This window comes from Oreochromis aureus, linkage group 9 (assembly GCF_013358895.1).
Source record: "Oreochromis aureus strain Israel breed Guangdong linkage group 9, ZZ_aureus, whole genome shotgun sequence".
NCBI classification, from domain to species: domain Eukaryota; kingdom Metazoa; phylum Chordata; class Actinopteri; order Cichliformes; family Cichlidae; genus Oreochromis; species Oreochromis aureus.
The window spans coordinates 26,950,036-26,968,150 of record NC_052950.1 but is presented as its reverse complement, the minus strand read 5'-3'; the positions used below and the strand labels follow the sequence as shown (position 1 = coordinate 26,968,150).

The window sequence follows — 18,115 nt, the reverse complement described above, 5'->3', positions numbered from 1 at the left end:
CCAAAGAACAGCATGTTCAAGTGATTAATGTTATAGTGTCGCACGGCATTTAAGAAAAGAGTGTGCCACCAATAGGGAGCAAAACAAATTCGACTGATTGCTTGGTTTGCCTTAGCTCAAAATGTCCATATTTAGACTTCCCCATAGTCAATTGACTGTACTGAGAGAAGAAGCCTTTTTTTCAGCCTTCCTGCCATCAATTAAGGACTTAATTTTACTGAAGCCATAAAGTGACTGCAGTCTAATTTCTTCATCAGACATGTCATTACTGTGCTGTTTGAACAGTAATCATTTCAGAGCATGAATGCTGTTAGCGACTTTCAATCTCGCTAGGATACTTGCTTAAAAAAAGGTCAAACGACAAACACAATGAACAAGCTGCTAGCTTGAAGGACCAAAAAACTGTGAAGAATATTGGTTGAATGCAAAAGAACAAAGAAGACTGTAAAGTGCTGATTAGACAAAGGCACATTCACATGTCTTGAAATAACATGCCCTTGTATTGTAAAACCATCTGAAACATATAATGCTTATAACCTATATTTTTGTATGGGATAATCACAGTAACCACCCCAAAGAAACAAAAATACAAAAACAAACAAACACACACACCTAAAACAAACCCAAAAAACCAGAGACCATGGTGTGGCATGATACTACCTAGTCCTGCTCAAAGACAAGAGTTGAAGCTAATCTATTGATTAACGTGGCGAATGTTCCAGTAGGAGGTGAAATGAGTTATTTTAGGCCTGGTGTAAAAGGAGTCTAGAGATGGGGGGAAGCAGGAAACAATATGTCAGCACAGCGGGAGATTCAGGTGTCCAACACATGAATAACACCTTGCCGAGACGCCAAGCAGGGAGCAATGTGTGTGCATGTCTGTGTTTGCATGTGCCGTCTATGAGCAAATAAGTACAACAAGAGAAAAAGAGGAGAGAGAGTGACAAAGAGGTGGCTGAGGTGGTGCTAGGAGTCGATGAAGTGCCTTCTCTCTCCGGTGGCCTGGGGAGGCGTGGGTGTTATAGATTAAACTAGCGTCTCGGGGCTCATCTCATGGCTAACCCTGTCCTATTAAGAGTGGCAGCGCGAGTCTTTCACAGTCACTCTACTCAACTGCAGTGTGGACAGAGCTGCTGGCAAGGCTCTCACATGGCACTCCACTGTTGTGAACACTGGGGGGATGGAGATGCTTCGAGGCAGCCAAGGACACAAACCGATGTGACTGATGGCAGCACAATAAAGTGAGCAGCTCTTCTCCGCAGTGTTAGGACCCCCTGGTATTCACAGGGACATGAAATGGCTCTCTGGGGCATGTAAGCTTTTCTCTACTGATGATAAGCTCTTTGTGCTCTGTGGTCAGTTGACTGCTGATAGCACAATTGTGGCCCGAGGGCTTAAGTATTCTTCTGCATGGCCGAATTTCGCCGAACTGTCAGTCAATGACTGCGGTGACTTCATGAAGGTGTCATTCATTTTAGACAGCCCTACTAAACCGGCGACAAACCATGCCTCATAACTGCTCATCTCAGAATCTCAGTGGAATCTGAAGCGACTTTGTATCCAACAAATAATGTGTTTAGCTTATTGGACTGGCTGTCATGTAGGCTCGGAAGGTATTGATCTCACAAGAAATAAGCATCCAGACAACACGCAGTGTTGCTATTCAGAGAAATATGTTGGCTCACGCGGCTGCTATTAGAAATGTGTAATATTCTGGGCATGTTTGGCTTAACTTTGATTTGCTCTCGTGGGGGTTGGAGGGGTTAGTGATTCATAAGCAGTATTGTAAATATATAATACTGTGGTTAAACGGATTTAAAGCCGCTCTGCATATCACAGATTAACCAACACTGTTGGATTTTTCACCCATTTAATCTTCGGCCCTCTTCAGGTAAAACAGGCATTCAGCACAAGCAAATAAAATCAGCCCTCCAATGGCTTGCTGTGCTGTGATAATGATTCGTCGGTGGGAAAGACTAGATACAGTCCCAGCTATTGGCAGAAAACGATCCCCCCCATTAGTAGGTGAGCATAGCTGAAGTTGAAGAAGAGTATTGAACTCTGCTATTGTTACAGTATACTGAAGTGAATGCACAAACAAACGGTGAACTTATTAAATATGCATATCATCCTGCCTCTCACATCCCTAAAATAACCACCAAGGTAAAAAACAAAACAAAACAAAAAAACAACAACAGCTGGGACAAAACACTTTATACTGTTAAGAGAGAAAGCTGTGAAGGAGCGACTAGAAACACAAATGAGTGCCAAGTGAGACGTAAATTACTTTTTTTTGGACTTGCCCTTATAATATCTCAGTATAAATCGTCAACGAGCTCATCCATTGTTCTGTATTCACACATGGGAATCTGTCGATGTAAGGACTTTTTAATGTGTGTGAAGGATAATACTGTACCTGTGAGACTATGATGCTGTGATTAGTCCCCAGCTCTGAATTAACAAATTCCCTTGGAACATAACAGGTTCAATTGGCAAGGAAAAGAAAAAAAAGTTCCTTCATTCAGTATCACTGCCAGTGCAATGAAGGTGCACATTTACATATCAAAGGGCGCTGCGCCATGTCTAGAATTTCAAGTATGTTCTGTTGTGATGTTGAAGAGCAGCAGCACTGACATGAGAGGAACTTGGTCTGTCCTCCTTACAAATTCCGCCGTTGATACGCTTCCTTGTTGTGTCTGCAGTCACCCATAAAAAGGTGCATAACAACTGAGGCAATAATGAGACACTTTAAACATGTAATTGAATGGTATGCGACTTGTTTATGGACAATATACGTGTGTGGATATGGGTAATACTTAGCAATACAGAGCTGGCTTCATAAGTAGGTCATCTTCGAAGGAGAGAAAGAAAAAAAACTAAAATGATACATGCAGGCGCAGAATGAATGGCCGTTTTTTTTCCTTCTTGGGAAATTTCCCCTATGGCCTGCAGATCTGATTTGATTCTCCCCAAGTCAAGCGTTGACACATTAGCACGTCTTCTCATTAACTCAGAGTTTCTCATTACCCCCTCCTGGTCCCATTTTATTCCAATTTAACCACAGCTATCCCAGACATACTTGGACCATCATGTGTCTCAGACACATTTAAAAGGCCGTGAAGCTCTGAACATTACTGTTTGCACTCAAACCAGAATATGTAAATCTATCTGTGGAATTTGCTCGATGGTCTGTCCATGTATTGTCTAATCTCCCGCTTCCATTTGTGAAGTAAATGAACTGCACTTTGCCCCTGTGTCGTCATCTCTTTTGATTGCCCCTATTTAATGGGAGACTCGATATCAAAACCTTTCAATCCTGATGAAATAAAGCAGTAATATGTGCTTTATTATGCCAGGGTGTTTGTTGTGTGTTTTTAGTTTTCAAATGCTAGTGTAGAATTTGAGAGCTCTGTTCTTTATTTTGATACTGTAGACGAAAATATCCTGGGGGGTCTTTGTGCAATCAAATATTATTGGCAGTGTTTGGTAAGCTTAAAACAATATGATGGGGAGGGTATTAAAAGGTTTGTATTTTTTAAATTATTTTCCTAGTCTGCTGTGCACTATATTTTAGTCTTGCACTCTGTTGAATTATTACACACTGAATAAACATGTCAAATGAACTTAATTAAGTTTCATAATGAGCGAAATGTTATAAATGTGATAAATGTTGCATAAAATGATTCAGGGCAGGAATATTTTTATGACATTTAAAACACTTTCTAGTTGCCATATTGGCTGTTTCAGCTAACAAGGTGAGTGTTTCATAATTAAGAAAAGACACACATCTTTCAAAGAAATGCATCATATTAGTTTGTTGGCAAAAAACCTGGGACATCTTGATAAGTAAGACTTTTTTTGTCAAACAAAGCTGTTGTGAATGGGAGGGTGAATGTGAATACACAGATTTGAGAGCATCTTGTAGTTAGTGGCTTGTGAGAAATGTTAAAACACTTGCAAATATGCAAATGCAGAGAGTATAACTTCAGAAGCAAAGAAGTTGAGAAAAAAAGAAACAAGAATATATGAATCATAACTCATATGTGACAAATATGTAGATGTGTAATGACGAATAAGCCAACCAGCAATTTTAAGTTATAGCAAGGTAACTTTTTGAGTCCGACAAAATTGAATGCAAGGCTAAGCGTTGCTGCAGTTTAAGAGTGCCTTATTAAAACAGTCACATTTAAAATTCCTGAATCCACATGCAATTAAATAGCATTGCTCATGCTCAACTGTTTTCAGGCGTTATTTATGCAAAGTCATTTGTCAGCTGGAGCTCCAAGACACCAGCTGCGCTTGCTAGGAGATTTGTGTCAAAACTGTGGCAAAGTCGGTGTGTGAAAGGAGCATTTCCTCATCGCATCCCACAACACTGTCCTCAGCTAGCTGCGGATTACAAGAAAATTAGACAGTTATAAAGGGTGAGATTTTGGGCCTGTATCCTAATTGTGGTGATGCAGCATGTTGAGATGGAAAGCAGAGCTTCTCCCTATCCCCAGTGAGATTCTGGCTAATGAGGCCGGGCGTACACCTCCTGCTGTCCACAACCCCACCACCGCCTTCCCTCCTCCTTCTCCACCTGTGCAAGTATTACTGTTGAACTATGCATGGCTGTCTATAGATGCCGGTCCAGGCACAGTATGATGTACTATGCCAGAGGGCCTATTATTAGTATGTTATTCATTTTGCTTTGTTTATGCGGGGTTTGAATCAAATAAATCCAAGTAATGAGAGCTGTTTTAAATATCTTATTGGTGCAGTTATTTCAGTTCTCTCAAACATACTTTTTAAGAAACAAAAGCACAGAGAATTCCTTTTGATGCTGGTTTCCAGGAATTCACAGCAGGAAGCTCAGTAAACACTGACTGTTGTACATTTTAGACTACTTTGCAGGTGTCGGTGTAACTTTGGGGAAACTCTTCTCGCTTGATTGCGGCGATCAGTGTTTGACTGACACCCACAATTAATTCAGTTTTTACACCAGACTGTTGCTTCAGGGAGCTTGGTCTTCCCTTGATGTTGTCAACTCTTGAGAGTGATTGAAAGGGACAGAGTGTATTTCCTGTTAAAGAATCTTATAGCTGTGCCTAGCCAGTTGCATCTGGTGCACTGTAATCAAACCAATCATGGTGGTTGATGGTCAATGATTGCTTTCAGATTGGCTTGCCTTCACATAGTGCTCTCACTCTCTTTTTTTCTTTTTTTTCTTTCTTTTTATGGACACCTGCTGTAACTGCAAGACTGTGAAGCCGTGGAGATGGAAGAGAGACAGAGGGCTTGAGAAGCATCTGTTATCACTGTGAAATCATGACTGCACAGCCTCTGATTATTTCTAGTGGTTGGACTCTAATTACATCGCTAATTCATGTGCATTTAATTTGGACAGATGATTTAGTCATATTCATTTTGCATGGCAAAAAAAAAAAAATCCTCAATTTTAGGCATCCTCCAGCGTACCTACTCCCTCACAGCCTCTGTCTCTTCACATAAGAACATTTCGCAGCGCTATTACCAGCTGTTTTCACTTGGTGTCTTCTGAAACAGCAGGCCAGAGAAGCCAAAGACCTGAGGCAGGGAGATAGCATTGCTGCCATAGTGGTTACATGTTAGTCAATTTGAAATACACAGAAAGGAATGTCTCTCATGTGACTCCCGGCCAGTAGAGCGTGACCGACTGCAAGCTCGCCAAGTACGGTTGGTCACACATGAGAGGGCAGGAGACAGGCAGAAGCACGAACACGGGTGTCATTGCTGTCGGATGTGTACACCTCATTCGCAGACATGCCGAGGCCGCTCATTCCATCCCTCGCTTTTGACTAATTGACCCTGAGCTGATATGTCAGAGGCTCAAGTAGGAAGAACATATGAACTCTGAAGCTATTGTTTGAGAACTCTTGTGTGTGGGGTAAAGTCCTGCTGAACCAAATAAGCGCTGCTTGACTTTATCACCCTGAGGGGGGGAAACATTGACCTGGTCAGGACCTGCAATATGTGTCTCATGAACTTGATGCTACTGTACTATTAACTGCCAATTGACCTGTCATGTAAACAACAAGCATACACACAGTCATTATCCTTCATATCATATCAGTGTTGCTTTTTTCACATGCATTTACTTTTTATTCAGCTTTTCTTTGCAGGCAGGTGTGAACAATGCCGCTTGAATGTGTTTTGCCCAACTGAATAAATACAGGAAATAACACGTAATGCTGTTTTTTATTGAATGTGAAGACTGATGTTGACATTTGATAGCAGTTACTCATGCTTGAAAATGATAATATAACAAAAATGAACTGAGTGGAAACTGCTGTCAACAGCGATGCTGATATCGAGTTGCAGCATTTTCCTCAAGAGCTCTTAGCACGTACATGATGAACACTACACCAAAAGTGCATTAGATCAGAAGTGCGAACACATGACACAATTATGATTTGCAAACAAGTTGGAGGTAAAAAATTACTTCTTTTTTTCCCCTCACTCAGCCGCTGGACTATGAAACAAAGAAGGCATATACCTTTAAGGTAGATGCTTCCAACGCTCACCTGGATCCAAGATTTCAGAGCTCTGGGGCCTTCAAAGACACAGCAACAGTGAAGATTAACGTTTTGGATGTGGATGAGCCTCCGGTGTTCAATAAGCCCTCCTATGTGATGGATGTGTATGAGGACACACCTGCGGGGACCATCATCGGAGCAGTGACTGCACAGGATTTGGATGCCAGCAGCAGTCCAGTCAGGTAAAGTTAAACTCTTCAGGATTAAAAAGTAGATCCTGTAGACATATATTTCTGCACATGGTGTTTAATCACAGTTCAGTTTTATCAGTTTTGTTATATCTCAGTGGTGGGAAAAGTGATCAGATTTATCAAAGGGTAAGCCAGTCTCAGGTTTCTTTCAAGTTAAACTGCCACAAATATTTTGCACAGAGTGAAAACTGTCTGGAAAACCTTTGTTTTTAATGCCCCAGGAAATGGTTGTATTTAAATCAAAAACATATATCTCCACAGTACTACACAAAAGTCTTGAGTAACCTCTCATTTCTTTATATTCTGCGACAAAAATGGGAAATAGGTGCACTGATTTACTAAAACATGGGAGTATAATTCAAAAGGTTAATATTTGTCATAACCAGATAGTATAAGTAACTCCAGTATAGCTTGAACTCTCTTAGGCAAGCTTTCTTGTAATTTCTGTAAGCAGTTTTCAGGCATAGTTCTCCAGTCTTGTTAAAGGGCATACAATACAATTCTCTGGATGTTGGCTGCCATGATGAGGTCTGGACTTTGAAGAGGCAAAGCCACAAATTATTTTATACTTTTCTAGCCAGATACACTTTTGTTGCATTAATAACATGCTGGAAAAATGACGCTGCTGCCAATTAGATGCTTTGCAGATGGCATTGCATGATCCACTAAAATCTGGCTGGACTTTTCTGCATTCATAATTCTATCAATTTTGACCACATGCCCACCACCACCACTGGGTAAAACATAGCCCCAAACTGGAATTTTGGAATTTTCTGTAGAGTCAACTAAAGAAAGGAGAAAAACTGTGTTTTTGTGACAAACTGTTGTAACAAAGTACCAAAAGATACCATTTAAAATAATTTCTATGTTAAGTTGTGTGAAGACATGAATTAGGTGTGTTTATACTTATTCACAGTTTAATAAACTATAAGAAGCATATCTGTGAGGCTTCTCAGTCATCCAGGTCATCGTAGTGTAAAGAGCTTGGAAAGAAAAGCATCTGGAGCTGTACACCTGCATCTAAAGGACAAAGGTCACTCTTTTGAGAATGCCAATGTCCACTTGTTGGAAAGAGAAGACAGAGGGTTTGAAAGAGGAGTGAAAAAGCCATCTATGTCCACTGTGAATGACCATCTTTGAACAGAGGCGGTGGCTTATTACACCAACTGTCTGCCATCTGTAATCCAGTTTTGAGATCCCTTCCCAGACACCTTAACGCCCACTCACATCTTAGGCCATTTGTTCCCAGTAAGTCACGTGATAGGGTGGGGCAAGGTCTCACAACAGGTTCACCCAAAACCTTGGCTGATTGTGACCCACACCTGTTTTCACACCTTTGCTTGTGTGATTAGGAAGAGGAACAATAGGGTTCCAGGATCCTCTTAGTGACACTCCTGTTGGGACTTAAAAGTCTGGGACTCTCCACCAATTGCTCTTAGAACTGAAGAAGCTTCTCGGATGAGAGGTTGAGAGGTGAAACATCTTCAAGAAATTTTAAAGAAGTCCAGACACTTTTAAAATATAAGAACAAAATAATAAAAAATGTGCCTGAAGAATGTTGCACAGCACTGTATATAATTTGAAATATTTCTTTTTTGTTTGTAGGAATGTTCAGACACAAACTGCACTTGAAAATCAGTTTTTCATGTGATCACTTATTCCCAGATATGCCACTGACTGAATATGATGCTTTAATGAACAACACTTACTTCTTTTCTTAATTACTAAGATTAACAGACTTGTCAAGATGCTATGCATTTTGTGCCAACTTAATTATACTAAACTTGCTTGGATTAATAGCAACATCATGATGGTTTTATGTAGAACCTTGACATAACAGCTACATTACAGTGTTTCCCGTAATTCAGAAATTCCTGCCATTAAAAGAAACACACTGGTTGACATTATTCAGACTATAATTTGGACTAAATACTTGAGTAAAGTATGGCAGGATCTAAATGTGCATCCATCTTCAAGAACTCGGGCTATTGAGCCAAATTGCCCTTGCTATTCTCTTGAGAATAAAAGTGTTAAATAGGGAAATAGTGTCATTCTGCAGCCGGTGATTGAAGGTTTTAGATCTCTATTCATCGGTGTCTCCAGTCTTCATTCATCAGTGTCATCATAGCTTTAATCTTGAGAGTTTTGTCAGGTTTACTCATCAGTCTAAAGCCCAATCAGTCTATGTAGAACATTTGACACTGCCATGTAAAATCCTGCTAGGATGATCTGTTAGCAGGTCTACACTTGCCGGTAATGTTATACAACATAAGCAGACTATTCGAACTTTGTAAGTGGTGTCATTAAGTATATTTAAATATTCTGTGTACTTTCAAAACAAAAATGAGTGACTTTAGTTTTTAATAGTTTATAATGACTCATTAAACTAAACTGAATGTATTAAACCCTGCCTCTCAAGCTGAACATTAGAGATACCTGTTGTTTAGTTATATCTAAGTTTAATTTGTTTTGCAGATAACGAATAGGGATAAAGCAGCAGGAACCTATGTAATTATGCCAACAAAGGCAGACAATTTGGGAATAAATCAGTATATAATCAAACATTACATATAAAGTATATACGAAGTATAGTAATGAGAGTGATTACATGCAATGCATGTGAGAACTGTGGATGAGTTGAAAGCCAACAGCCTCCCTGACCAAGAGGCACCTGCTAACTCTGTGTAACAACATCATTGAAAGAACACTACAAAGCTGGACACTGAGAGGCGATAGCACACTGGGAACAATAGTGAGCAGTATGGACATAATAACCCAGCCCTGACAGAAGAAAGCAATGCAATGACCAATGCATCTACTGAGCTGAGGATAAAGATTATGGCCAAACACAAGGTATCAAACCAACTGAGAAAGATCCGGAGCTGAAATGGAACAATTCTGAAGAATATGTGGGAAAAAGAGTTGTCACACAACACCAACTCCAAGTGTCTACTGGAACTAAGAACACACCTCAGCCACCTCCCAGAGCAAGAACCAGTCAACTTCACAAAGACAGACATCCAATTTCTGGAATGAAGAACTGGACAGTACCAGGACCCGGCACAAGACCAGCCTGTGAAAAAACTATCTCCTCCTGAGATCCAGCCTGTTCATTTATGGCCCCTGTAGTCAACATACAAATCACGAAAAAAGTTAAATTGGAAGATATTTGTTCCTTTGTTCACAAGAGGATATGGCTATCCATGATTGCCTGGCAGCACAAATAAGGGGCTGCTAATAGCAGGTATTCATCCAGACAAGGCAGAACAATCCTGATCATGAAGGATCCCCTCAAGGCAGGTAACAGCCAATTACCTGCCTCTCCACAGAACAGAAACTCCTATCAGGCATTATAGCAACCAAGCTGATTAGGTATATAAGTCAACACGTGACCATGACCGTTTTCCAATGCTCAGAAGAGCAATGCTCAGAAGAGCATTGGAAAACCCACCAGACTGCCAAAGCATCAGCTTCTGGTTGATAGAGCAGACAGTAGGAACACATGTGAAAGGTAAAGTCCAAAGTGATCCCAGTGGTAATAGCTACATCAGAAGCTGTAACTCCCAAACTGGAAGAGAGACCCCACCAGATTCTAGGCACAACATCAGAGGTCTCTGTCCAGAAGATTGCAGTTTTAGCAACAACTAAGACACTGGACTTGTTACTGGACTTTCACCTTTCCTACTGTTTAAGTCCAGTTAAGAAGGAACAGGATGAACATTTTCACTAATCACTTTTAAAACTGCAGGTGACAAAGAGTGGACCTTAAAAATCCTCATAATTTACAAAATTGATTTTACAAAACAGATTTCATACCTGTTTTGTTTTGTTTGTTTCTTTTCTTTTGTTTTTTTGTAGGGTGAGGGTTGTTTTCCAACAGACTTCTATATAAACATTTAAGATTGCATGCATCATGTTTTAACAGTGAAGGAAATACTTACTGTATCCCATCATGCAATCAAAACCCAGATTCTACAGTGAATTATGTTTTACCTTCTCAAATCTAATCCCTTTTGTTGTATCAGTTTAGTATTGCTGATAAAGTATTTTCAAGACATTTTGAACAAAACGTGTTTTTATTAAAACAAGGTTCACATACATGCTTGAGCACAATATATCCATGTAACCTTACAAGGGTACTAAAAACAAATGGAAATTCTTCCCCTTTGCTAATTTATATTATTAGAATTAATTACTCAGGTTTTAATTTCCTCTTTAATAGTTTTTTGTTGAACTCTGAAATCAACCACCTAGCTTATGAAAGCTGAAGGGTCCTTTATAAGGCACTGCTGCTCTCTCCTGGGTAATTATCAGGTGAGACATTTTAACATTACTGCTCAGTTTTATAGATCTGACATGCCTCACTCATCTTCTGATTTATAATCAAGGCAAGACATTCCTTTTCTTTCTCAATCTCTCTGCCTCGATATGCACCCGCCACTGCACGCACACACAGACATAGAACGCACACTTACTCATGCTGCCCCATTTTCTACCATTAAACCTCAGTGGTGGATAACAATAGATTGTCCTTTGCAAAGACAAAAGAGTGCATTCTTAAAAATGTATGAGAACCCTTTCGCTTTTAAAACATATTAGCTGCTTTTATTCAGGTGGATTGCTTTATAGTAATGGATTTCAGAGATGAATTACCAGTGTTACGCAAAAAATGGGGGAAAAAAACATGTTGCATGGACAGTAGTTGTTTTATTATGAATATTTCATCCCAGGGAAAACAAAAGAAGAGAAGAAGCAAAGATTTGTACAACAAAAAACTAATGCCCTCCATTCTGTGGATCTCCACTTTGTCTCCAGCACTTTAAATATTCATCAATACCACAGCTGACATTGTTCATTTGTGTGCCTTTAGAGAGCCGTGCATTCTTCACTTCAAAACAATGGACCCAGTGACCCATCATGCATAGGGAATAATGCTTTTAGACTATAGACTCGACCAATTCCACTATTTAGCAGTATAGTGTCAAGCTATCTCTAGCTGCAGGGACAAAAAGGGCATCATGAATAGTGCATTGTTGGCTGATTCTATATAGCTTCCTACAGCTTGCGTTAGTTTTCAAAACTTAAAGATGGAAAGGCCGCTGCCTAAAAAAAGGCAGTAACACAGATCACAAGACTTTGAAGAGCCACATTGGTCATGGACTTTAAAATGCTACCACAGCAAAACCATAAACTCTAAAAACCAACGACTGTAGAAAATAAACCGAAACATGCCTTCCTTTTTTCCCCCCACTTAAATCACCTTGTGCACTGTGTGCAATGTGCACTGAAGTGAATTAACATCATCGCAATTCAAAGAAGGAGATAACGCCATAATTAATTTTCATATCTACAGCTGTCTGCACTGAGTTGATCTTAAATAGACTCTTTATATCTGTGATTTCTTATTCCTAGCTGTTGATGAGCTCTATTCTATTGAAAGATAACTCGGAGATTAGGACAATTACAAGTAAAACTATTTTTTCATGCTTTTTGACCCACATGAATACAGAATGTATGTTTTTTCATCTTTGTAATGCACTTTTAGAAACTGTGACTGATGCGTTGATACGTATTGTGTCGTTGAACTGAATACCAGCGCTGTTTGTTAATGAACATGTGATATCTTGTAATACCAACTGCATGGGCCACGGTGAAAGCAAAACATTTGCTTCACTAGCAGGTTGACAACAATGATACCCACTCCCCACAAAAAAAAAAAAAATGTTTTGCCCTGAGGAAAAATTGCACCTATTGATCTTTTGAACTTTTGATGGGAGTTTGGCTGTAATATTTATCAAAGAGACTCACACTAAACTATTTTGACACGATCATGTTCACTTCAAGGCCGCATGCAATGCAGAGTTAAAGAGAAAATGTGGACTGACCCAAAACTAAACTGAAAATTTAATGGAACCCAAGCTCATAGAAAATATTACTCAAGTGGTGTTGTTATCAGCCTGATTACAGTAAAAGACTTGAGGGTGTTAATGTAAGCCAGGCCTGTTTCTCTTAATGACTGAGTCAAGTCCAGTTTGAGGCTCTGTAGTGTGGAAAACAAGCATTATAAATATTCACGAGAAATAGCTTTTTAAGATCAAATAGTTTGGCATCTAATGAAAAAAATACCAGAATAGTGGCAAAGACAGCCTTTTCTGTATGTAGTGAATGCGGACCCACTCCCATGAAAAATTAACCATCAGCCCTGTGGAAATGACCATGAGCAAGGCACCAGATTCCCATTACATCTCAACTGACCTAATTGTGAAGGAGAATGAAAAAAGACAACCTATTTACTCCTGCTGGAACGCCACTGACGATCACAAAATTATTAATGAAAAATAGCCTTTTAAGATCAAATAGCATGGAGTGATGAATGGCGCTGTCACTGCCATGCGGTCTGCTCTCAGATCTCTTTTGTGTTTCATAGTTTGCATTCAGAGCAACTCAGTAAGACCAAAGATGCATTTCACAGAGAGGACATCATGCCTTCTGTTCTCAGACATCGAACCAACACTTTATGCCTTTGTTGTTCATTGAGCATGAGAGATTGATACGGTTTCAACTGTGCCCAAAATTCATTTATGTTCCCAAGAAAACCGTTAGCTCAGCATGGCCAAAGTACGTGTGCCCCATTACTAGATTGGAATGTATATGCAATCCTCAGCACATTTCCTGGAAATGACCATTCAGAATGAGTAATGAAGGCTACGCCAACATTACATTACACCTAACTCATATACATGAAGCTAGAAGGAAAATCGCTGTGGTTTAATTTGCTGGTTTGTGCTGAAAATGGATGTCTTTAAACTAACGTTTTCTTTCAGGTATTCCATTGACTGGAAGACCGACTTGGACAGCTACTTTGACATTGATCCAGTGGAGGGAACGATTTCCACAAACGAACTTCTTGACAGAGAAAACATCGCCCAACACAATATCTCCATCGTAGCGACAAAACTCAGTAAGTATGACAATGAGATCAGTTATGATTCATGCAGGTGTCATTGTCCTTCCCCCACCTTAATCTGCGTGAAGGATTTAAGGCACTTTTACTCAAGTCAATACTCAATCCCATTTTGCTGGAAAGGTTTATAGGTATCTATAAACTATGATAGCTCTCCCAGAGGGATGTGTCTTCAGGACATTGTCTCCTCTAGCATACTTGCCTTAACTCTGTTTTCATTTTTAACTGCCTTTTTTAGCACGTTTGATGACACTGGCATTGGAAGAGAGCTTGTCTTGCCAGAGTCAACTTTTACTTACGCCGCAATAAAACGTGAACCTTCCACAGTTTAACAGCCTGCCGATGCAGCGGCATCACAGCATGTCGTGAGCCAAGCTCAGAAAAGGATGGAACTAATGTGGAGCTGTGGCTTTAAGACATGTCATCAAGCTAATTATGTTTTTATGAAGGAAGTGGAGCAAATTTCTGGATAAATAAGCAAATCCATCGTCATCAAGTCATCAAATCTGCTAAGAACCGTCAAAGTCATTATCCCAGAGGCAGGCTGGTGCTCAATCAAAATTACACATGCTGTATATTCATTAGGACAGACTGTGAAATATGGGCTGTTAAAACTTGAGTCATTGTCGCCTTGGAAACTGATATTAGTCACTTCCCCTCAAGGTCATGGAAGTGACATGCTAATTTTGTTTTCAATGTGTGTGCGCCTTTCTTTGTGTGGCTTTTGTGCATAAGTGCCAAGAAATTGCAGGATGAGGTAGACTGAGAGGAAACGGCACAGATGAGGAGGAAGAGGAGCGAGATGGAAGTTTTACAAGGCAGTTGCATGTTCAGTGTGTCATACTAGATGCAGGAATCAGGGAGTAGTTCTGCTCATTTTATCCTCACCCACCTGCGCCTCACTCCTTTCTTATCACCTCGCTACAAGTCGGGCTCTGATCCAGACCTCTGCCCACCCCTCTCAGAGGACCAATGTTCATCTACAGACAATGTTACTCACTGACAATAACAAAAAAAAGAAAAGAAACAAAACTTCCAGAGCCAGTGTTTAAAAATAATAGTTGGACTGGTGCAGCAAGAACAGAGATAAAACCAGCACCCCAGAGTTTGTGTCCCAGCTTGAGTTCAAATCTGTGTTTGACCTTGAGTTAGATTTGGCAGTACTTTGTGTTCTGGGTATTGAATGGCTGTTATGGCTCCACTGTTCTGGATACTATTGTCATCATTGGCATGTTTGCTGTCTGTTATTCAGGTCTTAAACCATGAATAACAACAATAAATACTAAAGCAAAGATGCCTTCAGTGCCCATACAAAAAAATCCAGTTGTTGAGGAGAGGTCACGCACACACAGAGGAAAAAAAAAAATGTTCTAACTTATCTGCAGTCTGTAGCAGCCCTATTTAGCATTGCACAACAGTTTTCAATAAACAGTAAATTATTACAGACCTCTGTATTTGACCTGCCTCGGTATCTACCGAGTGTTCTTGCCGTTAATGCTTTTTAACATTTATCCGCCCACACCTTTTATTCCCGTTACAATCACTTGGTGGAAAGCATCCAGCGGCATCGACAGAGTTGCTGGATGGCATTTATGCTTTCGTTCGTCGGTGATAAACACCTGGTCACAACACCTGAGCTGGAGACTCTTTAGTTCGGAGACCTTGGCGATCCGTCTGGTCGTCTGTAGACACTGCAGTCATGCAGCAAAATGAGAGCAGTGCGTGCTGTTCCCCTGAGACACTGGGCTGAACAGAAGGCGTGCTAAATAAGAGCCAGGGCTAGATTAACTGGTTGTGTTTTGGCATTTAAACTCATTGGTAATTTTAAGGCAAGGGGAAGATCTATTAAATGCTGTAATAACCATGGCATGGGGCAATTAGGAAGCACACTTACTATCTCTCGCTCTCTCTTTTTTAAATGAATTTAATAAAAACACGTTTTTTTGGCGGTTTTCTTACTTATGTTATCTGCAGTTACACTTTTAACAGACAGATATTCAGAATAATTTCTTTTTATTAGTGTTCTGCAGTGCATTTTATACATCTGTGGTTGATTGCTTGCAATAATAAAGTTTTTTTTAATTAAAATGAGAAATAAAAACATGAAATGTGCATTAGAAAAACAGTATAAACTGGTAACTCCAAGGCAAATCACTCAAGCATTGTACAGCTATTCAGGACTCAGTAAATAAATAGAGCATATGTTTGGGCTAAATTGCTGCTGGAAGTCAGATTCAAATATAACCACTGTACCATTGCTCCATCTAGTGGGCTGAATGATATATCACTCATAATAACAACAGTTATGGAGATGAGTTCTTAAAATTAGATGAGAGGGAAAATTGTGAACTTAATTAGCTCAAACCACTGAGACTATATAGAAATATAGAATTTATTGATATGGAAATACTTTGTTAGTTTTCCCCACTTTTATAAATAGAGTTCTCGATGACAAGGAAGCTTAGTGTCTTTTTGCCAACTGAGCATCAGTGTTAGTAGTTCAGTCAGTGCAAAGCAGCAAATCCCATGATCAGTGTCATTTTTACCTTGGTGGGAAGATTGCTTTTTCCATCAAGGTCAGAGACAGGTTGCTAACTGAGCCGTGGCTGCTTCTCCAATCCCCCCGCCCGTGCATTTTTTTTCCTCAACCACCCACCAACACACAAACCTACCAAACGAGAACACGCTAAGCCTCCCAATGTGCACCAAAGCCTATTCCCACATCAAATCCATAAAGTTTACCTTACCTGGGCTCTCACACAAAGAGAACATTTCCCCATTGTATACCCTCTGTGATGAAACACTCTAACAAACAACTGTGGATTCAAGCTATTCCCACTCGAAAGGGCTTTTCCCAGACTAATTAGAATCGGATGCACATCTTATGGTTCACACCTATAACAGAACCTTTAAAAAAGGCTTGTAATAAGAAATGTCCTCTCGAAAGGGCCGTATACAATAATATGAGGTGTGCTTTTGAAGCAACACATGGGATGAATTTACTACATGTATTTATTTTATTTTCCTTCTCAGTGTCAGTCAAAAGCATCATAAAACAGCTGCATTTATGCATCACTGTGTTCCACACACATAAGACGTTTTACAGAATTTAAACACTTGCAGTGGATAAGCAGCTATAACATCTGTTCAAGGAGACTCAAGCATGAAAGCCTCTTTAACCACTTGACCATGCTACTGCAACAGTGATAAACCTTCAAGCTCTGGCTTGTCATAAGATGGTAGTACTTAATTTAGCCACATGATGTCAGTGCAGTGAACAAAACACCCAAAATGTCTCTGTTTCTGAACTCATGTAATCATTTTTTGCTTCTCTCTGCAGATAGTCCAGTTCTGACCAGTCGAGTAGCCGTCACTGTCCAAGTGCTGGACATCAACGAGTTCCCCCCTGAGCTCGCCAGTCCTTATGAGACCTTTGTGTGTGAAAATGCTAAACCACGACAGGTATGTTTTCAGCTGCTCACATCCCTGCTTTTGTCTGACAGGTGCTGAAGGAATTAGGCAGAACTCATTAAATTGTGTTAATTTTTAGCGAGATAACAGCTGCTTGTTGGAATATGTGTTCTCCCATAGAGGGGGGTATGGTTTTACAGCATTTGCTGACAATTATCTAAACATGTCAAACTGAATATGAAGGATATTTTTTTATGAATAGTGACAAAGTGTCCCTGTTTCCACTTTGGCGGAAATAATTTCAGACTTTTTAGAGGAAGCTTTTGCTTTTTTTGCATTTAGCTCTCACATTGATATCTAACCAGCTATTGCATCTTACTCAAGGTCACTTGAATAAAAGCTTTTATTTCAGGGGATTTTTCTGAGAACACTTACAGAGTAGTACAGAGTATGAATCAAAATCTCGAACTGACTGAGTCACAGAGTTGGATTCAGTAGGAGAAGCATTCATAAAGCAAAGCAGCGCTTTGCATATCAGCAACCTCGAGCACATTTCGGATAATATATTTGAGATGCAGTGGAGAATTTGCCTGTGTGGATTGTAAACCACCTGTGCCTGTAAATTAGCCCATTAACTAGCATCTATATGCAGTTAGCGTTGTGAGGGAACAGCGTCTTTGGCAGTCTATCAAATCACCGTAGACGCCTCATCACATTAAGGATGTTTTGCCGGTCGTCAGGTCTGTTGCAATCAAAACGCCCGTGCCCTTCATTTGAAGACATCACTGTCTTCCTCGGCATGTGAATTTGTCATGTTTCTTGCTTGCCAGACTGATTTAAAACACAAAATTGTTATTTTTCTCCTAAATTTAACGTGAATGGTTTCTCATTTGACGTTAACCTCCACTCAAGAGCGTGTTTTGCTCATGGCTTCACTGCGCAGGATGATGAACAGTATTTGATAGTGGAAGGATGTTTTATCATTTATCTCC

The 18,115-nt window shown here is 39.9% G+C and overlaps 1 protein-coding gene across 1 annotated transcript in view; it reads left to right on the top strand.

Moving 5' to 3' along the window:
* Positions 1 to 18,115, top strand: part of LOC116324447 (cadherin-12-like) — a 99,721-nt gene that overhangs the window by 70,132 nt on the left and 11,474 nt on the right. Inside the window, exons 7-9 of the mRNA XM_031745040.2 lie at positions 6,486 to 6,739; positions 13,573 to 13,709; positions 17,053 to 17,174. Of these exons, the coding sequence (XP_031600900.1) occupies positions 6,486 to 6,739; positions 13,573 to 13,709; positions 17,053 to 17,174 (513 nt within the window). The remainder of the gene's footprint in view (positions 1 to 6,485; positions 6,740 to 13,572; positions 13,710 to 17,052; positions 17,175 to 18,115) is intronic.